The sequence below is a fragment of the Falco rusticolus genome, chromosome 4 (genome assembly GCF_015220075.1).
Source record: "Falco rusticolus isolate bFalRus1 chromosome 4, bFalRus1.pri, whole genome shotgun sequence".
Classification (NCBI taxonomy): domain Eukaryota; kingdom Metazoa; phylum Chordata; class Aves; order Falconiformes; family Falconidae; genus Falco; species Falco rusticolus.
The window spans coordinates 75,109,552-75,136,354 of NC_051190.1; the positions used below are offsets into that span (position 1 = coordinate 75,109,552).

Here is a 26,803-nt window from a genome sequence, read left to right on the forward strand (position 1 = left end):
AGACAGCCGCGTCCCCCGGCCCGGTCCCAGCTCTCCCCGCCTTCCCCCTCACGCCGCCGCCGCTTCCTCTCCCGCCCGCCTCACCCCGGCAATCGCCCGTCCCGCCGCGCGGGGAAGGGCGGGGCGGCGCGGGCGCGAGCTGCGGCGCGGGGCGGGCGGGGCCGCCCCTGGTGCTGCGGGTGGCGGGGCCCGGCTCAGCCGCCGGCCAGCACGGGCAGGGCCCGCCGCCTCCCCCCGGCGGCGGCGCGGGGCTCCCGGCCCTCCCAGGCTCCGCCTCCTCCTTTCTCTCAGCGCTCCCTCCCTCTCTCCCTCCGCCGGTGCCCGCAGCCCCGCGCCGGACCTTCCTTTCACTCCTCCATCTCTCCTCAGCGCTGCCCTTCCTCCCGTGCGCTCCCCGCCGCGCCTGGCTTTGCCGGGGCACTCCAGGGCCGGGGGGGGGGGGGGGGGGGGGGGGGCGGCGGGCGGGGCGCTATGAGCCGGGCGGGGGCGGCGGAGAGCCGGGCAGCAGCAGCCGCGGCGGCGTAGGGCTCGTTACCGGGCGGGAGCGGGGCTGTCCCGCTGCGCCCGGCGGCTCTCCGGGGCGAAGGGGGAGCCCCGGAGCCGGAGCGGCGGCCGTCTGCCCCGGAGCCGGGGGAGCGGGGGCGGCGGCTGGCCGCCCCCCATGTGTGACATGATCGACTCGCAGTCCGCCGAGAAGATCAGCAGGATGAAAAAGTTGCGGAGAACTTTATCGGAGAGCTTCGGCCGAATAGGTGAGTCCCGCAGGCGGGTCCCGGCGGCGCTGCCCACCGCCCGGGGGGTCCCGGCGGGGCGGGGGCCGGCGCGGCTGCCTGCGCGGCGGCGGGGCCGGGGGGTGGGCGCCGCGGGGCTGGAAACACCCGCGCCGCCGCCGGCCCCGAAAAGCGTTTCTTGGGAAGAAAGCTCGGGAAAATAACAGCCCTTTCCCGGCAGTGCCTGTGAAGCCCCGGCAGTACGGGTCTGCGATGGAGTTAGCCCAAAATAGGGTAAAAAAAACAAACTGCAGACGAGAGTTGGCCAGCGTACCTCCGCTGCTGAAGAGAAACCTTGGCAAAAAGCATATGGTTATTTTCGTTTTGTGTCAGGTCTGGTAATTTATTTTCTTGGTGCGGCTGCACGTTGGTTTTGAGTTGAGGCATGAGATGCTGGAGCGGATTACGGCGGCCGAGTGATTTAGGAGGCCAGACAAAAGAAGTCTGCCTGTCATCTGCCGCGAAGTCTTGCCGTTCTTTCACTGGCATAAAGCATCCCGAGGGAGCGTCACCAGAACGCCGCTGCCGAGCGCGTTATCTCCCGGTATCGCTGTGGCGCGTTTGGTTTTGACACCAGTTTATTTTGCAGTCGAGTTAGTTACTGAGAACAATGCCACAGAGTTCTGGTCTGCTCGCACTGGTGTTTCTCTTGGTCTGTGGCGTGCTAGGGTGCTTAATTCGCAGTTTAAAACGTTAGTTCCCACTGACAGCATCAACATGCTGCTGAGCAAGGAGACAAGGCACCTTGGAGGAGCTGTGAGGTGTCCCCAGGCTGGCTGGGCAGAGCAGCCTGAGGTGGTGCCGGGCAGCCGCTGGGATGGACGGGTGGACACAGCAGCACTTGTCCTTGCAGACCCTCTGTAAGGGCCTTTCCACAGCCCTTACCCACTGGTTGTCCCACTGGGACATTTTTCCTTGTAGTCGGTCTGGTTGGCAGATGAGGGTCAACTTTCAGAGCTGCTTTGTCCCAGTGGGAGCACGTGAAGTGCCTGCACTGTAGCCATGAGCTGTGGCGTTTGGTTCTCCCTCCACTGCCCTACACAGGAGGCGCATTGAAGTATGCGGGCATTATAATTTTTCATGTGTTGTGTATGTATTCAGTGTATTACCTTTAGCTTTTAAGGACTGCAAACTTCAGATGTAGGATAGCATTTGAAATCAGGTATCTCTTACACCTTACTACAAGATGAAAAAGCTCATTCATATTTGTAAACCAGTTTCAAGGGTAAATGCCAAGTTTCAACTGTGAAATGAATGTCAAGTCATAGTTATAAATCTCTCTGTCCCCATATGAAAATAGCTTTCACCTATCATCAGTCTTAAACTGCATTTAACTTTCTTTGATTAGAAGAAAAAATAAAGCAGTCAGGTGTTCAGTCTGTCACGTGTCTTTGTATGTGTGAAGGTAGACACAGAGAGACACTCTTACATGGAACTGTGGAAAGCTTTTCCTAATGGTGGAAGTCATTAACAAAGAAAGTATTTTGAATGAGGATGCTGCTTTGTTGTAACAGTGACAGTCCCATTAATGCATTGTAGGGAGCAGAGTCCCTCTGGCTGGTAATTTCTGCATGTTTTGGGTGGCTCTGTTGGGTGATCATCGCTTCTTGTCATTTTTTTCACAAATTAAACAACTTCTGAGTTTCCTTGGGAGCTTTGGCCTGAATTTAGGTGCAAGGATTGTTACATATTCCATCTCCTCCAGTTCTTTGTGCGTGTGTACAGAAGTGTAGGAGTGTGGTCAGGTGCCTGGTTTGTTTGTGTGTGGTGGTGGTTTTGTGACTAAAACTCAGCTGCTACCAGCAAGACTGTTCAATCTTCAGATGCTCTAATATTTTGACTGTCATGCTGGTAACTGCACTTTGCTCAAAACCCCCTAATTTATCAGTGTGAGGTTTGAACATAGTCCGCTCCCTGATACCAGAGCCACAGATAAGCCCAAGCAAAGCCAGAAACTCTTAAGTTGCATACCAGGAAATCCTCAGTTGAAACACATGCTGTACTTTTATATTGAAATGAAGGAGAGAAAACAAAACCTCATTGGAAGTCGTCTTTCTGCGTATTTGTCACATTGGTTTTAAAGCTGGTTTTGGAAGAGCTGGTTCCTTGGCGAGATTAGCAAATTACTAATTTAATATGTATCGAATATGGAATTTTGTCTGTTGTCTGGTCTGTTGTGATTTATTATAAATGATGATGATCTTTCAGCTTTTCCTGTTCTGCTTCAATTTATGTGTTTACATAGGTTTAAGTACACAATGTAGCATTATATGGATAAATATATAAATGATACAAGAGTGACATGGTGTTTGTGGCAAATGATTAGTGAGTCAAACCTTGAACTGCTACAGTCAGGAACATCTAATGGTCGTTCTTGAAATGGTAAGGCACTGCTAGGCTTCCCTGCGGTGTTGGTGGTGCCCCAGCTGCCAAATACAATTTTTCCAATACTACAAGACCCTTCATTTTGATAGCAAAGTTTATATTAGCCTGTTATATAAAAACAATGAAAATGTATCCTAATTGTCCCTGGCAGTGGTGGTGTGGTTTTTTTGGTTGGTGTTTTTTTTTGGTTTTTTTTTTCCCTAGGGCTTGCAGCTAAACTACCTTCAAGGCCCCACAAAGTAATCCTCTCCATTTCAGATGCTATATCAGCAATGAATGTATAAGGTGATTTATTTTTTTTACAGTGTGACACAGTATGTTAAGTAATGTTTGAAGCTATTTCCTCAGCATCTTTAGTTAAAACCAGCTTAGTTAACCCTGGGACACAGCAAAGGGCCAAAAGGTACCAATGGCAGCCTCAGGTAGACTTGGCACACTTTCTTAACCATGAATGGATGCTTGCTAGACACTGGCTTTCCAGTGACTGTCAGAGGGTGTTAAAGGCCTGGTTCATCCTTCAAAATTTCGATCTGTTCCTTAAGTGTTACGAGTACCTACTGCTGAGAATGTTTATTTTGCTGAGCTGAAAAATGTGCTGTGTGAAATTGTCCATCTCTGAGCCTTCATCCTGAGCATTTGCTTTGTGCTGTGTGCAAGTCTGGTAAAGGGCGATATGGCGCTGTGGTGTCTTAGAGGAAATGCATATGGCCTGTGGTGCTCAGTTGAAGTTTATATTCTAAAATAGACAGAATGGCTTTTGACTGCAGAAATCACATGCTTACATTTCTAGAAAAATGAGCTATCTTTTCAGCTAAGGCACCCTTTCTCATGGCAGAAGTTTTCTGGTGTTTCAAGGGGTGTTCCTCTTAAATTTTAACTGTTCTTAAAGAACTTACATTACTAAGATTCTGAAAAATTTACAGAACTTATTAACAGATCTCTGGGAGTCTGTCCATTTTTATACAAACATCCAAATTAGTTTAAAAATTCTGATTTCCTTGTTTACATACTGTGTTGTCCTCGTATAAATGAACACATCATATTGTATGTTAACCAACTTTCAGAGATTCAGTTGGCTCACTGTTTATTTTAGCATTTAAACCTTTAGAAGGATTGGTTCTTAGTTTTATGTTTGATAATTATGTAATTACAATTAACAATGAGTAATTTTATAAAATTATCATAATCTTTTAGTTACGTAAAGAGTTCTTGGCTATGCGTTTGTTGAGGTTCATATTGCAGCAAAATCATATTTGAGATCTCTTCAGCTCAGCCATTTAACTTCTGTTTTCTTATGCAAACTCTTTAGTCAAAAACTAACACCAGGGTAGAAAGGAAGGAAGAAAGAGAGGAGGAGAGAGAGAGAAAACATTACAGAGTTTACTCACAGTGCACTGAAAGCAGTCTGTGGCTGTCTGAGCATCCCTGGGCTTTGTTACTAACTCCTCACTAATACAAAGGTTATCTCCACTAATCTCCTCTAATGTACTCTAAATAGCTCACATACCTGAGATAATGAGAAATTCATTTGTAAACGGTTTATTTTTTTTTTAATTCAGCAAAGCTTTTTTTAAGGGTTTAGAAAGAAGAGGATTGCATTGATGGGAAAACACCATTTCTAATGTAATTTGTTGTATAAAATACGCCGGTTCCATGATTTCTTTTGAAGATCCTATGTATTAAATTGGTTGAGATTGAAATTACTATTAAGCAGAATCTGATTAAATGAGTGGCCAGAGCTCTCATGTTCTTATTTTTTGAGATTCTTAAAAAACCTCTTAGTCAAAGATAGAAGTTAAAGGCAAGCCAAAAATTCGCAGTGGATCACAGATTCCCATTTCTTGTTTTTTTTATTACATTGTGAAATTTGTTTGGGTTGTCTGGCTGTTCTTGGAATGTGTTGGTTATGTGAAAATCCTCTGATTTGGTAAGAGAGAAGAGCTTGTCACATGACCTAGGTGTGTCATATACTGATGTATAGCTTGTAGGTCATTGTGACCTGAAAGGTATATGATAAGATTAGAAGTGTGTTCTTAGAAAGTATTCCACAGGTTGGGTTTTTCCCTTCCTTTTTTCGCCACCCCCCCTCTCAAATGTCCTGACTCACACTTCTGGGTACTTGGGATTGGCAGTCTGAAAATGTTTGGTCTGGCTCTCAAAACCATAAAAGAGCATTTTGTGATTAAAAATGTATAATGTGTGCCTCAAATCTCCTCAGCAAAATACCAGGGTTTTGTCTGGGGTTTTTTTTGTTTTGTTACTGAGTTTGAAATCTAGATGAGTGACTGTAAAACAGTAATCTTCAAAGATCTGAGGGAAGAGATGTTTCATGTCCCAAAGAAACGGGAATTTGAAAGTAAAGGAAAGTTGGACCATCCCTCCTTTTCTGTACAAGAACTGGGATTTATGTGCCTTAGTGGCAGAGGTTGTGGAGCTGCAGCATGTTTTGCAGAGGTGTCCTGCATCTGTTAAGCCTCTTATACAGCTTCTACTTTTGTTTGTTTGTTTTGTGGTTGGGTTTGTTTTTTTTTTTAAGCTGGTAATGCTGTTGCTTCTGAAGACAGGTGGTTTAGAAACTATTAGCGATTTGAAGATGGAAGGAGCACCCAGAAGAGCAAAAAACCTACTGGAGTCTAGATCCTTAACTGTGCTAGGCGCTGAAGTATTTCTCTCCTGCAGAAATAAATGTATTTTAAGTGTAAGAACCAATATTCTGCTTACATGATGAAGAGGGAGCCTTCTGGGGCAGCACTGTGCGCTGTAAGGTCATTCAGATGACCTTCCTCAGATTGCTAACCTTCATGATTTAAACTGAAAAGAAATAGTGCAGTCGTCAATGCAATGGTTTGTCTTGCTTTAGCACTTCAAGAGAAGTAAACGAAGAGCACTTTCAGGTCTCTTTCAGGTCTCGACATGCGGTTCGCAATTCTGTGGTTGGTCTGGTTGTGGTGTACAGAGAAAAGGAACCAGTCTTGTACCTTCACACTGACACAGTTCAATGGACGTTTGGAGAAATGATTTTTCTTTACATTTCAATAAAGAAACCCAGTATGCTAAAGGAAAAATTTTCATCAGCTTAATCTTTGCTACAACTTCAGAACTATTCATGTCTTCATTTTCTTGCTTTTCCAGTTCACCTGATTTCTGCACTGTTTTCCTTTTCCTTGTTTGATGATTAGTTGCTAGTTAACAGTGTAGAAAGACAGGAATCTTTTCTGCTTTAGTGTAAGTCATATTGTAAAAAAATAGAAAAAAAAGAAAAAAATAGAAAAAAGCATGTCACGATGCATGCTATTTCATAAAGTTTTAGTACTTAACAAACTGAATTCATGGTTAGGTGTTTATTATACTTTTCCTTTTTGACGCTGTCAGGCTTTCCATAAAGTGTTTTCACGCTCACTAGAAATTGAAAAAAAACACCTTGCTTTACTTTCTTTAACCTGAGAGGATAATATTTCTCATAAATATGTAAATTTACTTTCTTGGAAACATGCTGTGCAGCCCTATATTCCATTTACAGATTCAAATTTTGAGTATAAAATTGTTATTCATGCCAGCCTGTTCTTTCCTATTATAACAGGAAAATGCTGCTCTGTTTTTCTGTTTTCGGGTGTTAGTTACTTTGTGCTCATTGAAATGCAGTACAGATGACAATTTCTTTTTTCCTTTTATTTTAAAGCCTTGAAGAAAGAAGATAGCAGCTTTGATGAGGTAGGTTAAATATTTTGTACCTTTCATAGTCTAGGTATGCCTTTGTATTTCTCACTAGTGCTAAAAGAAACCCATAGATAGTAGTGTTACAATGTGCGTATGTGTTAATACATGCATATTGCTCGAACATATTTTCATTTTCCAAATAACTACCAGATGAATTTGTTAGTTGAAGGCTGTGAATGGAATGCTTGGGTTTTTTTGGAATATAATAAAACTGAATGTTGTATGAAAAGTGGTCTTTTAAAAATGTTCCATGTGGAGAAATGGTGCACGCAGAGGAAATACTTTACAGAACTTTACCCACGGTAATTCTTATAATTGTAGGCCTGTACTGTAACAGACAGTGAAAAAAACATCACTCTTGAGAGAGCACCTTATGTAAAGTGCTGCTGCATTGGCTTCTTGCTGAATATGTCAACTGAGAGAGATGCTTCTTGTGAAATAAAAAAAAAAAAGCCCAACACCACAAAACCATCAGCTAGCTGTATTGGTAAAACTGATACTTGATGATTCGGTGTAATCAGTTTGGGGTCCTGACCTGTCTGTGATATACGTGTGTTAATTTGTAAAATATGCTGCTTGTGACTTGTGCTTGCTTTTACTTACAACAGGCTTTGAGAGATCGAGGTCACCAGGAGTTGTCCTGCAGAGCAAGTTTATGCAGGAAGAGGTGTAGGTCTTGGTGTGATGACTTGTTATATTGTAGTCAATGCTTGCCTTTTGTAGTTCCCTCTGCCACCATAGCTGGAAGCAAATGGTGGTATTTTCATGTGTTGATGTTACACTTCTTGTGTTTCTGTGTTTTCTTCTTCATTGCATGCTGTAAGCTTAAATTCTTGGCTGATTACAGTGAGATAGCTGCTGTGTAATGCCAGATTCTAGAATAAATTAATGATGATGTAATGTCCTTGGTTCTGGATCAAGTCAGACTTCATCTCTTTCTAAACAGATTGCACTGAGTTTTACACCCCTCTGCTCAAATTCAGTAATAACAATATAAATGGTTTATGCTTTTTTGATGTGTGTTGCAGAGAGCTGTAACTTGGCTCGATCCCTTTCAGACCTGGAGTGAAGGTCCTGGGGTCAGACTCTGTTTTCAGGAACTCTTGTTGGATCACACAGTGGTCCCAACTATTGCATTTTTCTTTAACACCCTGGAGGAAAGCGAGTCCTCCATAAAAGTTACACCTGTGTAGATATGTGGTCGGTAGACTCTGAATCCTTGTTTTACAAATCTGGTCTATTTTTATCCAGTACTTTCTTCTGAAGGCTACAGTAATGTATCAGTGCTATAACCTATCCATTAAGTACCTTGTATTAAATTTGATATAGAATTTGAAAGGCTCTATTAAAAAATGTTATCGTACGAAGATGGCATTTTTTCTGTCCCCTTCTTTTCCTCAGGATTTTTTATATATAGTTTGCATGCATTTTCTTTAAATTTGGCTTTCTGTTTGAACAAGAGACAGCTTGAGCAAATTTTTTTTGAATTCAGGGGATTTGGGGAGAAAAAATATTTTTCAAGTATGTTTTTATTGAAATCTGACAGATCGTTGGTGTGAGCTACTGCAGAGGCAATAAGAGAAGGCCAGTGGGAAGGGTACCCAAAAGAGTTTTCTTGCATCTCCTGTAAATAGGGAAGAGTTTGATGTGACATTGAAATCAATCAGTTCCATAGTTTTAGGTGATATTTCCTATAAGAAAGAAAAGTAGGCTGAGATTTTGTTTTCCTTGTTATATCTTCAAATTCAGCACAACAGTTCTTGATGATTATGTAGCCTAAAGTGTGAATCAGAGAATGGGCTGTACTGCATATCACATAATTCCTTTCTTTTCAAACATCCTTCAAATTGGAAGATAAAACAGTCTTCAGTAACAGTAGTGTACCTGATTATAATGACACATACCTCTAAGTGAGCCAGTATCTGCAAGCAGAGGAGTGGCCGCATTTGTTGGTCTTAGAAGGCTGTCCTGAAAAACACGACTAAGACAAGACCATGATATGAAAGGAGAGCAGTCTAGCCTTCTGGCTAGCGTATGTAGTATTGATGTACCAGAGATGCAGTTATGAAGAGAGCTATAATGACAATAGGTGGGAATGTCAGGTGAGAAGGAGAGAGAGGAGGTAGCTAGCTGTCCAAGCATTGTTTTACTTAAACCTTGTAGGTCTTCTACTGCAAAAAATTATACAGGCAACTATTGAAACAGAAATTGCATCTAACAAGCATCATCATCTCCCTATACAGTTAGTGAAAAGATACCCTTTCTCCTTTCATGGTGCTGAAGGATGCTGTGTGTCTCTTCCCAATGTGTTTCCCCTTTTCTGGAGGGAGGTTGGCCTGTGAAGCGGAACTTGAACAAGCAGTAATGAACTTGCAGGGAAGGACTTTGCATACCCGACAGCTTGGCAAAGGAGGGCTCATGTTTTAGCCTTTCAAGAGTGGCCAGAACACCAGTAGCAGAAGATGGCCAGCAGGGATCTGAAATTTCTGAGGGGGGAGATAAAGTGGGATGAAGAGGAAGATGACCCTTCTAAAGCTGCAAGGTTTGGGTTTGCAGCTGAGTCAGTTGTCAGGTTAACCTGCACATCATAGGCACTACCTGAGGTACTTGATTGTCCCTCAGGAATTGAGATGGGAGAAAACAGTTGTTCAGTGGAGCTTATTCTACCTGCTTTAACTTGCACACGGTGGCTCAGAAGTGTACAACACTGCAGGATGTGATCTTTGTGTTGAAGAGAAGCTACTATAAACTGAGATATCAAACACGACGGGGAAGTGTATCGTGTAATTAATTGTTTTCTGCAGGTTGAAATTAATCCCTCCAGTAAATTAGGACAAAACAATCATGAACAGTGAAAAGTGTGAAGAAATTGCATGTCAGAAAATACTTTTAGATGTTTGAGAAGTGTTTCAGGGATCTTGGTGGTAAATTTAGTCCTGCCTATAAGATCAGAGTACAACAATAGTGTGAAGGAGTTAAGAGTAGGATTTGTCACTTTTTTGGTACCTGCTGTAGTGTTGCTTTGATTAAATTTTGAGTGAAAAAATTCTTTTCTGTAGGTGCTGCTGGCCTTTACTTCAGTTCATGAGAACACTTGAATTAATCTATTTAAATCCACTGGTAGCCTGTTTACCTTCCTAAGATCTTATGACATCTTCCAGAGACTCCATGTGAATAATGGAATAGGATACAGACCACTTCTTGTATAGTCTCTTTTTCCCACCCCCCCTTTGTTTTTTTTTAATGTAGCCTTTTTCTTTTTGCCATACTAGTCACATTGTGGGAACTGGAACATGGGGCTGCTCCAGTACCTACTGAAATCAGTGGGAAGATTCTGAATGTTTTCAATGGTTTGTGGATTGGTTTCTTCTATCACGAACTATCATGACTGAGGGCGGGGGACAGGCAGGCTGTTCTTGCCAGTTTTCAAAGTTAGCTTGAGTGGGAGACAGTAAGGCATTTTCTCCTCTGTGTGTGTGTGTGTGAGAAAAAAAGTTGTCCTCCAGTTGCCCTCCACAAGGCCACCTAAATTTTACTTTCTGAGTGTGGCTTCTGGTGTGGAAAGCATGTTTCCTTCTTTTAGGAAAAGCACTGATTATCTACCCTGGATATCAAGGTAGAGGATAAACGCATCTGAGGAGCAGCAGTACCTGCAAAATGCAGTCTATAAACAAACTTTTGGCCCTTGAGTGAACATTTTATTAGTGCTCTAGTAGTTTGTCAAAGTTAGATTAACAACTTCCAGCTATGTGGGATTGCTTTGATGTCTTTGGGCAGTTAGTATAACAAGTGTCCACTCTATCTTATAATGATGGAAGTTTTCTTTTTCACTCAGATGTGATCAAGGCCAATAACTTGTGGCTGAATTGCAGCATATTTGTTGGAATGACAGCCAGCGTTGATGCTGTGACTAACCCTGTTGGAAGGCTGGTAGCCCGTTCCTTTGGATAGCTGCTTGCTGTTACGATTTATTTCTAAATTATTGTCAGTCTCGAGCTGTTGGTTCTTGTTCTTCTGTTGTTAGTGGTTTCTCTAAGCACTTAAATAGTGGTTTAAGACCTTCAGCCATATGTATGCATACTAGATAAATCAATATCAATGTCATAATGAAATCAAATAATCCCAAGACTCAATCAATATGAATGGCTGTGATTATTGCTTATTATGTTGTGAGTTGTATTGCTGTTGTGTAGCTGTATTTTAGTGTTCATTTTGCCCAATATCAAGAGCATCTTCTTCTTAAGGCCACCTTCCTTTAGAAATTAGGATACTGTGATTGTGCTCGCTGTGTACGTAATACTGTCTGATTCCATCCAGTAACTTTGAAGCTGGCTGACGCTAGATGCCTAGATGCTTGGTGAAAAAGCATGTGAGCTGGCTGAGGGACAGAGATAAGATCTCCTCTAATGGAAAAGCTGGAATGCAAGTTCTTGTGAACATAGGAGAGTCTGTTTGGAGGTGTTACGAATACTCTGACCTCAGCAAAATCCTTAATGCCCATCTAGTCCTTACTATGTTTAGAGTCTCCAGCTCCGAGGAAGCCAAATTTCATTTATTTAACTCATGAAACAACATCCGTATGTTTGAAGTGGAAGCGTGTGAAAAGGGAGGGAGTTTTGCCAAGTTGATTCTGTAGCGTGCTTGCTCTCATAGTCTGCCTCTCTCAAACCTCCCCAGACAAAAAGGCTACTTCCTCTGTGGATGCTGCCATGAAAAATGTCTTGATTTAAAGGATACCACTCTCTGAACCAGAACTCTTGTATAGAGAATATTTGTATTTGAGAAGTTAAAGGGAGAGGTGCAGTTGGAAAAAAAGTAGAGCTCTATAAAGAATGAACAAGAGGAATTTGAATGCCATAATGCAGGAGGCACATAATACGCTAAATGACATTTGTGCATTTTTAAAAAGTTTTATTTATGGTAAATAGCTTGAGAGAGAAGTGCATGTAGCAAGTATAGATATGGAACTGTAACTTTACGTTCTCCTGCAGGGTTATGGGAGATGGCGGAGAGAGAGAAATCTAGCCCTTTTGAAACCCAGTGTCACTTTTTGTAGGATCTTGGAATACACATTGATTATTTCACTCCTGGGAGACTTAAAAGGTGGAGTTGGTGAGTGACAGACTTAGGAAGATCCTGTGATACAAATGATTTTGGATGCAGTATTTCTTTATTAATCTAGATACAGTAAAATTGTTACAAGCCATGGCTGAGCTGTCTGCTTCCTGGTGACTTTGTTTATATTTAGGAGGCAAGAGACTGGTGACTACTGAACTGCTTTATGTTGTGATGGAGAGTTTCCAGAGAAGTGGTTATGGGTAATGATTATAAATGGCCTGAGTAACGTTAGGGTGGGGGTATTGCCAGTGCTGAGAATGTGGATTTAGCTTAGGGTATATGATGAATTTGATGCAGTTCTCCCCTGCTTAATGCTGGGACATGCAGATGGTGTGTGGTTATCAGTTGTGATGTGTGACTGAAGGCTGATAGGGGAGAGATGTAGGAAGTAACACTAGAAAAATAAAACCCCCTAAAACTGGATTTGGAAAACAAGCATAGATGTATAGTTGCCAAAGCAATTTTTAAATAATAGCAGAGAAGTTGGTCAGAAATCGTCATCTGGTGGTTTAAGGTACTTCGCCAAATGTGTACAAGGGTGGCTCAAGTGTCTTGAGAAATGGGTCCATTCAGCCATATGCCACAAAGCAAATGAGAGGAAACATAAATCCAGGCACAGGATAACAACTTGGTATTGGAAGTTACTGCTTGTGAAGTACTACTTGAGACATGACACAGGCAGATTTTTTTGGGGGAAAGAGGGAGGTAAAAGATTAATAATGTAATCTGATGCCTGCTGTGGGAGGCCCATCTTCTTTATGCAGTTTTTGGATTCACAAGGAGATTTCCCAGGAGCTGGTTTGGTGGGTTTGTGTTCCTATGTCTCCTTAACTCCGTTTCTTCATCCCTCCAGAACTGTTCAGTTACACTACTGAGGATCTGGTGTTGGTCCAGTGGTTCCCTAGCAGCAGACGGCTTAGATGTCAGCTTGGCCAACAGATTTACTGGTCTCTGCTGCCATGTGCCATGTCTTTGAGGCCATTCCAACAAACTATGAATCTGGATTGTGTTGCTAGTTCGTAGGACTGTTGTATGATGGTAGTGCATGTGCATTTGTGGCAAAATAGTCTTAGAACTTAAGGTCTTATAAAGCCATTCTCAGCTGCTTAAAGGGAATAACTGTCTCCTCTGGTTGAGGACTGATAATATTAGCAAATGTGCTTCGTGTGAGTCTGAGAACAAAGAACGTGGATGGAAGAGAGCAAATACTGCCATTCTGCTGGGCTGTGGCAGCTTCTTACTGGACCAGCTGTGAGACAGATGTGCCCTTCATTGGTCTGTGAAAATGCTGGTTTGTGAAGGTTTTTGTGGCTTAAAAAATCGCCAACCCATGGATAGCCTCACTTCATTTCTCAGAGAATTACCAATATTTATATGGTGGCTAGGGATTCCTGTCACTTCCCTGTTCTGTTGCATGTGGAAGAAGGTCAGGTTCTGGAAGATGTGAGGTGCTTCAGAACCAGGTCTAGGTGACCACATAAGTAAATGGGAAGTGTCAGGAAAGAAAAACTGGCTGTGGAATGGCTGCTCTGTTGTGTCCAGTTTCAAGGCTTTGAAGCAAAATCTGAGACTGTGGAAGGTTTTGATATTTACTTGGCAGTGACTTTTTACTCATTCAGAACAGGAGTTGTTCGTAATGTTGGGGGATAAATGTGGGCTTTAGGAGACCAAAATTTGAGGACCTTTCTGTTTTGAGTGGGGAAGATTTTTAATCTTGGAGCATCCCTCAAACCTGTTAAGTGGCAGTGGTCTGACTTTTTGCCAGCCATTGATGTGTTCAGTGATGTGCATTCTTCCTGGCATGTTTGGTGACAGTGCGGCCATTTACCTTTCAGAAAGTGTGTATTATTTTCATGAGGTAAGAAAAATGGTTGTCAGCTGTGAAACTGCTTACTCTTCTGCCTTCTTTTCTGTAGACACCGGATGGAAGAAGGGCTTGTGTTACTAGTTAATGTGTATGTGTCCTTTGCTTAATTTTCCTTTGAAAATGGATGGAACAAAGGAGCAGAACTTGGTCTGAATCCATGTCCACAGCAGTGCCTTGTGGCAGTCCAGCCAAACCACTGACATATAAAGAGCTCTGTTCTGATCTGCAGGCAAGTGTTTTAGCTATTGGAGAAGCATTGCAAAATGAAGATGAATTTCTAGGCCTGCTGCTCTTACTTGTGCATGCCTTTTTTTGTGTTGGATGTTTCTGTTGATCTGATGAGGGGATATATGCGTACAGAGATGTGGAGTCTGAATGTAAGCTGTTTTTATCTTGATGAAGTATGCTTATGTGTAAATCCCGGTGTTTGTTTTCTTGGATATATGGGGTATAGTAATTTATTGGTAGATTAAATAGAGTAACAAAACACAGTACATTACTACGGCATCAGTAGCTTCTTGTGCTCAGTCTTGCTGGGCAATCTCCCAGTTGTGAGGCAAGAAATAATCATGTGGCTTCCTTGATAGATCTGTGTCTTTCATCTTTGTACATAGACTTTATTGCTTTTTTTTCCCCTTTCTTCCAAGCCACACCAGTAACAGACATATGACTATATTTAAATCTTCTTCTCATGAAATGATCTAAATGAAAATTATTTCTGTCTAGTTTTTAGCCTTCCTAAGAAATTCTGCATGTATGATGTCTCATCTGCTGTGTGTCACAATATCACTGACAACCATATATTTGCAGGATCCCATCCACAGTTATCAGGGTTCTGAGTCAATTGACATCTCTTGCTATTTATTTGGAAGGGATAAGAAAAGGAGATTGCTGGCTATGACTGGTTTATTTAAACAAAATTGATTTTATGTGCACAAAACAATGTCATTTTGATGATATTAAGGCCTAAAGAAATTGTCATTGCCGTACACCTCTTTCTCTATATGTTCTAGAATTTGTTTATCCCTTTTCCCTTCCAGCAAAGCTTTCTACTTAGATGCCAGTTGAGTCACAGTGCTGCTAATACTTTTTTCGTTCTTTTCAAGTATGGCAGTTCTCCTTAGTAAGTTTGAAAAGTCAGGCTTGAGTATTACAGGTTATTTAAATGTGAAACATTGGCAGTAATTTAATAGCTTAAAGTAAGAATGAATGCTGCTGGAAACTTAATGATAAATGATAGAGGCAAGACCACTGAGGGCACATAGGGGATTGTCACCAGTTCTGAGTAACAAATGGAATTATTTGTGTTTGGGCTCTCCTGAGATAGTTACTTAACCTGAATTAAGTTTCTTGGTAGGATCCACATGTTCACCTTTTTCAGTATTGAAAAATAAAAGCAATGTTGCTAGCTTCAGTATCCAGTGCTGTGCCTGTCCAGGAAAACAAGGCTTACAGGCTTACAGTATTTTTCCTGCTGCCATATGGTAAGCAGGTCTTTCCTTTATATGTGAACTTTTTAGTCTGATAGCTTGCATACACAAAAAGATGTTCTTCTATACATACGTGTTTGGGAGTCTTTGTGTTTCTTTTAGTGAGAGTAAAATTAATTTTTTGTTATCAGTGGATTCTTACTGGTACGCAGTTGCACTCAGCACTGTTTTGTTTTAATGGATCTTTGTCTTCCTCCACTGAAACGGCACATTCAGACTCAGAAATGGGTTGTGGCAATGGTGATCCTGAAACTGTACCTGAGGCTGGCTTCATGCTGTTCTTGAACTTGTTTTCTGACTTCCATATTGAAAATTCAGCACTGTGAAGGAATTTGTTTGAGGTCACTTGCTGTGGTTAGGTCAGATGTGCCCTTCAGCTTTAAAATCTGGAAGACTTTCTGTTATCCCAAGTATGTTGCAAGAAGTAGTGCAGAGGCTAGGATGCATAGTTTTGTTCATGTTATTTTTCTTAAGTTGTTAACCTCTCAGCTGAGGCATTTTTCCTCACTGTACTGTTAGGCAGTTACAGAAAGCAGTTAGAAGAAGAATGTTTTGAAATTCATATAGAGCTTAATCAGTGTCCCCTTGTTTTTATCACCATCTCTCCATTGACATACTGTGATTGTTGCTTTCTGACAGAGAAGCAAGATTTTCACAGGTAATTTTTTGGAAGTATTTTTATTAAATTTGGATAGATTTTTAAAATTTATTTATTTATTTTTTTAAAACCAGCCACACACACATCCCCCCACTCCCCTGTGGGACTGGTTTGTCCAGCCTCTTCTGCATTTCTTGGAATTAGTTGTCCTCTAACTGTAACAGTTTCTAGTTTCATCGTAGTTGTTTTGTTTTATCCAGTATGGTGACAAAAACTGCATCATAGTCCAAATACAGTGTCAGCAGCTGTCAAGTAACTCTTTTTTCCTGCTTTGTGCCTGTTTTCCTTTATAACTTAGTGTAATTTTCTGTATTCACCATTTGTCTTTCTTCTGTTTATCTTAAGCTGGTAGTGTTTTTTTGCCCGTGGTGACAAGGATGCTACGTAAGTCCTTGCTAGTTGTGGAGGCAGCTGCAGGGGGCATGGGAGCGTAGGGGCGGTGGGAGCTCATGAGTGGAGCGGGCAGGGAGAGAAGGGAGCACCTGCGGGCTGGCTGGGGATGCTGGGGCTGTCAGCCACTGGCAGAAGCAATGGAAAATGCGGTTTGGTGGCTTTTATTTATTGGCCTTTCTAAACAGCCAGACTTACTACATGATTTCCAACCTGCTCTGCTTTGCTGATGCCAATTACTGATGGAGTTTTACAGTTAAAATAGCAATCTATGCTTGCTCAGAAAAAGTTCTGGTTCCATTTGTCAGATTCATTATCATTCTTACAATGCCTTGGCTTGTTTAGATGTGGGAAGTCTGTCATCACTGCAGGTTTGCTCAGTTTGAAGGGGAAAAAAAAGTATTTTTGTTAAAAAAACCCCAAAACCTACACACACAAAAAAGTGCTCGGATTTATCTTGGCTCCTCATGCACAGAGAGGAACTAGAAAGAAACAGGATGTTTGTTACAGACACCTCCTGCTGACCTTGGAGATGCACAATATTCCAGAAACTAGAGGACAACATCTGGAGAAATACTTGAGCTTTTTATTTATTTGGTTTGTTATCAGTGTGGTATGGCTCAGTTAAATGTGACGTGTCTGGCCATCATCAAATCATGACAGAAGCTCAGAAAAGTCGAAGAGGTATGGTTGATTTGCTTGCCCTTGAAAAAGGCGTGCTGTAGCACTCCCAGACTTTCTGTTCAAATCAGTTAGGAAATGGTATTTTTATCGTTGAAGGTAAGTTTGCAGTAACTACGCAGTTATGAATTAGACTATGTATACTTTTTATATCTCAAGACCAGGTCTTTTCAGTGGTGTGGAAAGAATGCTTAGTCATGCATTTTATATGGACATTAAGACAATGGGCTCAAACTATGAGCTTTAACAAAGGAAAATGCTATTTTAAAAAATAAATTCAGTTACTGTTATGAAAAAAAGTTCTAGCATGTTTGAACAAATACTGTCAGGGAACCTGCGCCTCTTGGAAAGTTCTGTCTTCTGCATCAATTTCAGCAAAGTTCTAATTAAGATGCTCTTGTAGGTTTATTGCCAGCACTAATTATTTCATTCCTCCAGCAATTGGGTGGAAGTGATACAGATTTTTACAGTCACAAAGTGATGTTTCATTTTGGTGTCACCACTTAAGCTTCAGAGAGAACACCTATGTGATTCTGTGCCCATAGGACCTAGCAAAGCGCATGAGTATGTTTAATACTCACTGAGGAGGAGGTGAACCCAAGAAGTGGTTTCAAGAGGCTGCAGTGGTTTAGCAGTGATGCAGGACATCGGAGTAGATACTCTCCTGTGAGTGGATCCTCATCTTGAAAACCTATATGAATTGGGTTTATTTTAATGTTAAAGTTTGGAAGAATGCCATGGCTGTCTTCCTTGCTCAGTTTCTCTGTCTTGTGAAAAACGTACAGAGAAGGCCTCTTGGAGAGGAAGGAAAAAAAGTGGAAAATGTAATTCTTCTTTTCTCTTGCCAAAGAACATAGATGGAATTGGAGATAGTCAGTGGGAATATATTTATTATACTCTGAGTTTGCTGTTTAGCCTTCTTTAACGTTTGAAATGTAGATACTAGATCAGGAATAAGTTAGGCTGAACTTTCATGAGTTGCAGCCTCACTGTGTTACCACAGGACCATATATATAACTTGCACTCCTGGTCTGTCAGTAATGGCATGAGCCACTGTGAGAGACAGCAACATCCAGAATAAATCCCATGTCACCTACCACAGCCTTTAACTGGGTACAAGATGAAATTCTGCCTGGGGGGAAAAAAGGGGACTCTCTCTCTCTTAAGTTCAGGCAACACTGTTTCCTAAAACTTAATGTGCTGGGGGCAGACTAGCTTTGCAGAAAAGGACCTGAGGGTCCTGATGGACATAAAGTTGAACATGAGCCAGCAGTGGGCCATTGCTGCAAAGGTGGCTAATGGTATCCTGGGTTGCATTAGGAGTGTTGCCAGCAGGTGAAGAGAGGTGATCCTTCTCCTCTACTCAGCACAGTGAGGCCACACCTGCAGTACTGTGTTGAGTTCTGGGCTGTCCAGTACAACAGGGATATGGACACACTGGAGGGTCTAGAGAAGAGGCACTGAGGGTGATTAAGGGACTGGACCATCTCTCCTATGAGGGAAGGCTAAGACAACTGGGACTGTTTAGCCTGGAGAAGGCAAGGCTCAGGGGCAATCTTATCAATGTATATAAATGCCTGAAGGGAGGATGTCCAGAAGACAGAGTCATGCTCTTGTCAGTGGTGCCCACTGACAGGACCAGGGGCAGTGGACAGTAGCTGAAAACACAGGAAACTGAAAACCTCTGAACATCAGGAAACACGTTTTTACAGTGAGAGTGACCATGCACTGAAACAAGTTGCTCAATAAGGCTGTGAAGTCACCATCTGTGGAGGCAGTCAGAAGCCATCCAGACAACCTACCCATCCTGTGCAGCATGATTGTCACCCTGCTTGAGCAGGTAGGTTGGACCAGATGGCCTGCAGAGGTAGTGCCTTCCAACCACCACCATTCTGTGTTTCATGAACTTTATTGCAGGCTGCTTTCTTTCTGCAATCTGTTTGAAACTTTGTGTCACAAGCAATTGACTTATTGTTAGCTTTGTCATATATGAAACCCAATAATATTTAAAGTGTTTCTGTAAGGAGAGGTGATTTACTTCACGTGTCATTCCATACGGTACGTTGCAAATAATTGTGGTCCAAGTTCTGTGAAGACTGTAAGAGGTACTGTTTCAAACCACTTGTTTTATAAAAGTTTAGAAGAAATCCAAATGTAAAGATTCTTCAGAAACATCTGTAATAAAAAGCTTATCTTTAGAAGCTCATTCCTATCCCTGCTCATCTGCCAAAGACACCTCTGGAGAAGTCCTTTGTTTCTTTTCCTCCCCAAACCCCAACACTTAGTACTTCAGGGCAGACAACGCAGAGCTTACTGCTGGGGTTTGAATTTTTTTCCTCTTACAGAAATCCATAATTTTGCCTCCTAACTCTTGTTTCCATGAGGAAATAAAAAAAGGGGGCTCTTGTGCTGTTTGTTTTTATTAATATGCACAATATGTGTGTTCATGCTTCTCTCCTCCCTGCTCTTCCATGAGGTTAGTTTCAAAAGCAAGAGGCTCTGGTAACCTATAGATTGAAACCACCTGTATTTATGAACCTCTAACAGAACTACATGCTTCCAACAAATAAAGCTTCTTTTGCTAGGAATTATTCCTTCGTAGAAAATTCGTGCAGACATTTTGGGGCTCCAGATTGATTTGTCTGGAAAGAGGAAACATTTGCTGGCAAAAGCATGAGAGCAAAAGTAAGCTTTGTCAAATAAAGGAAATTCAGCACCATGTTTTGAGTTTTCCCTTTTTAAAGGACACTAGTAAAGTTGGGGGAAGGACAGCATTATAGAAAAGTGAAGAATATTCTTTTTCGTGTCTTGATTAGTATGTTTTTAGGCAGTAGGGTGGGAGGGGAGATACTGATTTCAACATGTGGTTCTTCCTCCTTAAACCTAGGGGAAGGGGGAATATCCCATCACACTAACTACCTGCTGCATCCATTCGTTCTCCTTCGTTTTCTGATTTAGTTACTCTTTAGATATGTTTTAACCTCTTCTCAAATACACATCATGTGGAGTTCTGTGGAGCAAGTCCAGGCTAGTTGAAACCTCTCAATTCTTGATCTAAAGTGTGGCCTTTAAGTGCTTCTTATGGTGAGTTGCTCTGCTTCTGGGCTTGTTCCTGAAATGTTTCCAGTTCTGGAACTGGCATTAGTGGTAAGAAATACCATGTGGGAAAAATAGCTGGAGAACCGGAATCTAACCAGAGTTACCATTTTGTCTCACTGGCTGTCAACAGGACTCCTGGCTGTAATTCTGGCTTTAACAGGTTGAGGTCTAACCCTTGAATTCTAGGAAAAAGTTTGAGTTGATGATGATGATAAGGCTATATTCTTAATTCAAAAAGGCTGTCTTGTACTTATAACTTCTTGTACTTAGGTATAAAGCTGCAGTCAACATCAATGAAGCACGGCTGAATAACCCCTATTATTTCTAAGTGTGGCATACCTGTATTTCAGTTTTCTGCTTAAGATTGGTGCATGATCACATATTTTAACCCTTTTTGAACATGAAGTATACCCTTTACTTCGTGGTAAACTACCTTATTAGCTTGCATTTATGTGGAATTGCTCCTTAAGTGCTGTTATTGTGGAGTAGAGTAGCTGCCATTTTGTAGTAGCAGGATGGTATCTTGTGAACTTACTCATGAAACTCTGTCCTGAGCACCAAACTTCTTCAATAGATGAGTTCAAAAGATTGTGCTAATTATGCTAAAAAATGGTACCCGTAGGCTCCTGCTTGATCGAACTGGGGGATGCTTTAAAACTGAGCCATAATTAATTGTGCAGTAAACCAGAATTATTATTAATTTATGTTTTTAAGAGAAGGAACTAAATTATGTTCACTCTCGCTGTGCAGTTTTGGAAAAGAAAAATATGCATTAATAAACAACATGTCTGTAATTAATTAATGATCCCCGGGAGAGGCTTTGCTCCCAAACTAGCTAATTACTGTGTAAAATACTAAAAAATTAATCCCAAAACACATCATGAAATATCAGTTGTGGGTCAGCGGATTGTGGTGATTAAAACAGATTTTTTTAAACTTTTTTTTTTTGGTATTGATGGCTAAAGTTAACAATGAAGAAAAACAAAACTCGAGTGAGGTGCATTTTGGCGTTTCCAAATTATGAATAAGCTCCGTGCCGTGCCACTAGAAATACCATAAAGCTCTCACTGAAATTAGTGTGAGCTATAAACCTATTGTTTACTCAGTATTGATCTGAATAAGAGTATTGATTACTGGGCCTTTTTTTATTACTTAGGAAGATCAAGGCAGGAATATTAGAGTCGGCAAGTTCATCATTCCCTACGTTTTCTGTTATTCCTCTTTAATCTTCTGCGGTGTCTGTTATTTTTCTCCCTTTTCAGATAAGCTTCTAGATCTCTTGAATTTGATCCCCAAAATAAGTTTCAGAAATCTGCTGTTCTGGTAACCTAGATGAGGCCAGCAGTTTAAGTTCCTTTTAATAAACAGGTCACAAGGTATTTCTCAGTCAGATTTATATTATTGGTAACTGGAGTAGTTTTTAGTATTTAGTTCCTAAATTCTTAGTAAAGTTTCTGCAAAGCATGAAATGCACTCTGCCTTGTGCGCCAAGAGCCTCACTGACTTCCAGGGAAATGCATGAACATGTCTAAAATTCAAGTACCTGTAGAATCAGAGCCTTGATTGTTAAAATGACACTTAATAAGAAAAATGGGCACAAGCTAGTAATTTTCTTCTTGAAAACAGTGGTTATTGCTCAGGTAAATGTTATCAGCATTGATTGATTGCTGACAAGAGGTGTAGAAACGATTAATGTGGCAACGTACAAATCATCTCATAAATTTTTTTTGTCCCTTGCAACTGCAGCAGGTATATAAACTAGACATTAAAATTTCTATTTTTTTTTTGAAGAAAAGAGCTGTGTTACAGAAACCTTGGGAGACAAAATTAAAATTTTTCCATGCTTAAGTTTTTCTTATGAGGTCTGTGTAATGCTGCTTCAGCCTAACTGATAGCTCTTTTTTTTGTACTATGTCAGTGAAGCTTTGATGCATGCATAGGTACCTCCCCCATAACTTTCCTTCCCTGCTCCTAAATCCTATAATGTTATGCTTTAATATGAGCAGACAACCTCTTTTTTTTTTTTTTTTTTTTTTCCAGGCTGCTTCTCAGAAAATGAGTTTTCTAACTCACTGTGCATAAGTCTTTGGCTATATAGAACATTTAAAAAGTAGCTGGTTTTAGATAAGTGTATGTTTAAGAAGTAACTAAGGACATCAGAATATTTGACATGACTTCCAATCTGTAAAGGTAATGAGTTAGAAACACAAATCTGTTCTCAAATATAAATGAAAATTTGGTATTGATTCTAAGACTATTCAAAACAGTTTTATCTAAAAATGAATGCAAGTACAGAATAAATTAATTGCTGTATCTAAAGTGATACATTCGAACTACAGATATCCATGTTAGGCAGGTTGAATCTTTACTTGCTCATTTAATCCTTTGTTGTATGTATTGCATATAAACTTTACCATCTCTACTTGATATAAATTATTTCCCTCATGTTAACCAGAGGCATTTGCGAGGGGAAGCTGGCAGCTGTGGTGTTAGTGTATTCTCAGCTTTTATAGAGAGTAGACATGCAGCCCTGCTGCTCCTCTTGATTTTAACTTGAGGCTTTGAAGGGATTGGGGAGGTGGCAGCAGAGGGAGTCAAGGGTCTGCCTTTCTTCCTTTGCATGCCTTTACAGAAGGGGTCACCATCTTCTTTGTTCTGTCTTTGGTAATCCGTCAGTGGAGTCCCTCTTGGAAAGGCTTTGCTAGAACTGGAGAACCTAAGTTATGGTGATACGGAGCAGCTGTGTTTTAAGGAGAAGTCTAGTAGACTAGGATTTTAAGCCTGGAAAAGACCACCGAGGGTGAATATGACAAGTATGCAAAACCATGAATGATGTAGACAAGGTGAGTAAAAAAAATACATTAATTGGATGGAGGGAAGTTTTCTGTGGAGAGCTTAACTGAATTGGTCTCACTGCCTCATGTTGCTGTCTCTGCCTTCCTGCAGTAAAGGTGCTCCAGGGCTGGTTCTGAAGGTAAAAGCCTCCACAGGGCTTGGAGTGGGGGCAGTTTTCTTTCCTGGAATTTGGGAGAGCGAAGCATGTCTGAGCAACAGAGCAGATGTTGGAGGAGGGGACAGATAAAAAACATCTGGAGGTGATTCTCCCTGGAAGGGTATGTGCACTCTCTCAACAGAAACCACAGAGCTTATCTATTGAGTGTCAGAGAAGGCATACCAGGCTGAGTGGTTTCATCCAGTATTGGCATTCTTATGTTTGGGTTTTATTGCACCCAGCTAGGGACATGTAAAAATTGCAATGGCATGGTAACATTTCTTAGGGATGATTCTGTTAAACAATACTACTTCTGCTGGCAAAACTCCAGATGTAGTCATGTTTTATTGGTTCATCTTTTGCAGTTCATGATTTATCTTGCTCAGATGTCTGTCGTAACTGAAGAGAAGAAAATAATTCTTTTTGCTCAAATGAATTGTCTCTTAAAAGTCCACCTAATTTCTAAAGCTGGTGGCAAATCCACTGCAGAATAGCCTGGAGCCAAGAAAGGAGAATAAAGAGAAGAACAGTGAAGGAAAACTGGAGTGGAGTGAAGGCATCCGGATGTTTTCAAGGGAGGGGAAATTGTCTTATTACTTAGGATTCAAAATGTGACTTCATTCTCTAGAGATCTTACAAACTTCACAAAACCGCTAATGAAAAGCAAGTGTTTTATATGAGGTTGTCTTCTTTCTGTCGTCTTAGTAATTTTAAAATACTTTAACTTAGAACTAAACAGTTTTCCTCCAGCTCCTGTCAACATCTAGTTTCTGTTTCCATTCCTAGTCAGAATAGTTTCACCTTACAACTTGGGTTTCCTGTGCAGTATTTTCAAAAGGGACCACAGGGACATGTTGCTTTAATTTGTTTGTATTCTGTTTCCTTCAAGCTTGGATGTCTCTGTGGGCATTTTTCTTGTGTATGTGTGCATGTGCTTTTTTGTTTTAACACTAGGGAAGGGTTGTGAGTAAAGGCTTCTTTGCTGTAGAAGTGTAGTAACCCTTACTCTTTGAGCTGGGAAATAAACATTTTATCTATCCTTCAAAGTACTGAGATTTCAGATGCTTTTTTTTTTGTCTGTAACAGGATAAAAAACCTCCTCTATCCTTTTCTTAAAGAAGAACCAGCCCACTGTAGAAAAGCTGATAGTGTTTCAGCATGCATATCTTAGAGCCCAGTGGAGTTTTGTGATCACCAGATAATACTCTGTCTTATAGAGATGAGGAGGCAGGTCTGGCTCTGATTGTGGTTCTGAAAAATCCTTTCTTAATGGCAACTTTCCTGAAACCATTATGTTTCTGCAAGAAAGTGGATATTTTTCACCCAGCCTAATTTTCTGTATTTTTCTGTTTCTTGATTTGAGACTTATTAATGCTTTATATTCAGTAAAGTTTATGTATAAGTTTTGACCTCTTTCTTAGTTTTATGCTGCTTATCTGTATTTCCAGATCTTTTCTGTATGAGAGTTCAGTTATCTTGCTTGTAGCTCTCATAGTAATCTACCACAGGCTATTATGTATGTCTAATTTTGTGGAATCACTTTCATTTCCTCTTCTCTTTATATTGGTTCTTATGCTTCAGAGTACTGCTTGTCTCAAATCAGCATATTTTTTTTTTCAAATGGGCATACTAGTTTTTATTTTCATTCTGTAGTGTTAGAGTTTTTGCAGTGTTGGTGCTGTTTGCACTGCTATTGTTAGGGGCCTAGCAGTCCTGCCATTACTTTCAGCATTTGCATGAGTTCATAAGTATGCAATAAAATAGCTCTGTGTAGGAAAGTGGCATACAAAAATTTCATCTCAAAGGAAATAATAAAATAATTTAGGTTGGAAAGGACCTCAGTGGGTCACTTTTAGTCTCCCAATTGAATCATTTAGAATAAAATCCTGTAGAAAATACTTAGAAAACAGGGGAGGCTCGGCAGTGTTGTAGTTCTGCTCTGAATTTTAAGAAGTATAGAAGCCCAAAATACAGGCAAAGATTCACTTTATAAACACTTTCTGGTTTTCCTTCTCCCCCAAAAAGGCCGGGGGAAGAAAAGGATGTTCTATCATTTACAGTAGTTGCCCATATTTACATAACACTGGAACAGAACTGTAGTTACAGTATTATTGTGAAGAAGTAGTAGACTCGCTCTGTTTTGTCTCTGGTTGTTTAATTACTAAAATTTATTCAAAGTACTTGGGGCGCTTCCTAAAGGTGCTCTGCACAACAGCTTTCATTCACAGAGGTATGTTTCTCAGTAAGCAAGGGATCTGAACCCTAGAAGGCGGGGATCCTGAAAGTACTTCACAATACAGGATCTCTTTTTATTCTTAAGTGTGCCCACAGAACCTTGCAGTTACGTGTTAAACGCTTTATTTTCATATTTGGATTTTGAGACTATAATACTTCTGCTATTTCATTTCAGCAAATTATGAGAGAGAATATGAACTGTGGTCTGTAACAGCTGTATCTTTTCAGTAGCATAACAACTTCACATTGCACATGTATTTACATTGGAGCTTTTTGGAGGAGGCCTTATGGGGTGAATTTACCCCAGCCTGTAGCTGAGCACCCGCCAGCCGCTCCCTCCCTCCCCCTTGCAGTATGATGGGGGAGAGAACTGGAAGAGCAAAAGCAAGAAAAACTTGTGGGTTGAGATAAACACAGTTTAATAAGTGAAGGGGATTAAAAAAAGCCCCAAGTGATGCAAAGATAGTCACTCAACACCTCCCACAGGTAGAGTGCTGCCTGGCCAGCCTCTGAGCAACAGCTACTTGGAAAGATCAACTCCCCATTTTTTATTGCTGAGCATGACGTTTTGTGTCCCAGGATATCCCTTTGGTCTGTTAAAGTCAGCTGTCCTGGCTGTGACCCCTCCCAGCCTCTCGCCCACCCTCAGCCTACTCATTGTGGGGGCAGTGTGAGAAGCAGAGAAGGTCTTGAGGCCATGCAAACACTGCTCAGCAGCGTCTGAAACATCGCTGTGTTACCAACGTGGTTTTGGTCACAAATGCGAACAACAGGGCCACGCGGGCTGCTATGAAGAAAATGAGCTCCAGCCAGCCAGAGGCAGTGCACCTTACTTTGTTTTCCAGGCCACATTGCTGCAAACAGCACTGCTTAAAGGCTTTGGAAGAGCATTAACCGTGACTGTGGAGGACTCTGGAGGCTGGAGCTCCTCCTCCAGCTCTAAGGGCACTGTGTTTCCCAGAACAGCTGAGTTTCATGAAGGCAGTGTTTTCTGCTGTTGATGTCAAGTGAATAATAATATCAAGTGGTGTTCACTGTCTGGTGGTGCCTGAAAACTTCAGCTAATAACTGCTGTTTCTTAATTTATATTAAATCTAAAAGGAAAAGGGTATAACTTTACTAGTCATGGCAGATGTTGTGTATATGTATTCTTATATCCTGATCACGCTCCCATAGTGAGTTACATGGTGTGACTTGAAAAGTTGCTGGATGTTAGCATCGTGTACCTTTCTTTGTTGCATGGGTGCTGTGTGGTAACTTTGTGGAATTTCCTTGCTGGGAGAGGGCAGTTTGGAGCTCTGGAGAAAAGGTCTCAGGACATTGAAAACATTGGGCAACAGCATCCTAGTTCCCTGTCATTTGTCTAGCAAAGCCACATTGTCCAGGACCTCTGTACTTGTT

General features: G+C 41.2%; 1 protein-coding gene across 1 annotated transcript in view; it reads left to right on the forward strand.

Moving 5' to 3' along the window:
- The first annotated feature begins 495 nt into the window (after positions 1 to 495).
- The window catches only part of CDK14 (cyclin dependent kinase 14), a 316,491-nt gene continuing 290,183 nt past the window's right edge, over positions 496 to 26,803 (forward strand). The window contains exons 1-2 of the mRNA XM_037386401.1: positions 496 to 752; positions 6,835 to 6,866. Of these exons, the coding sequence (XP_037242298.1) occupies positions 662 to 752; positions 6,835 to 6,866 (123 nt within the window). The 5' untranslated portion in view covers positions 496 to 661. The remainder of the gene's footprint in view (positions 753 to 6,834; positions 6,867 to 26,803) is intronic.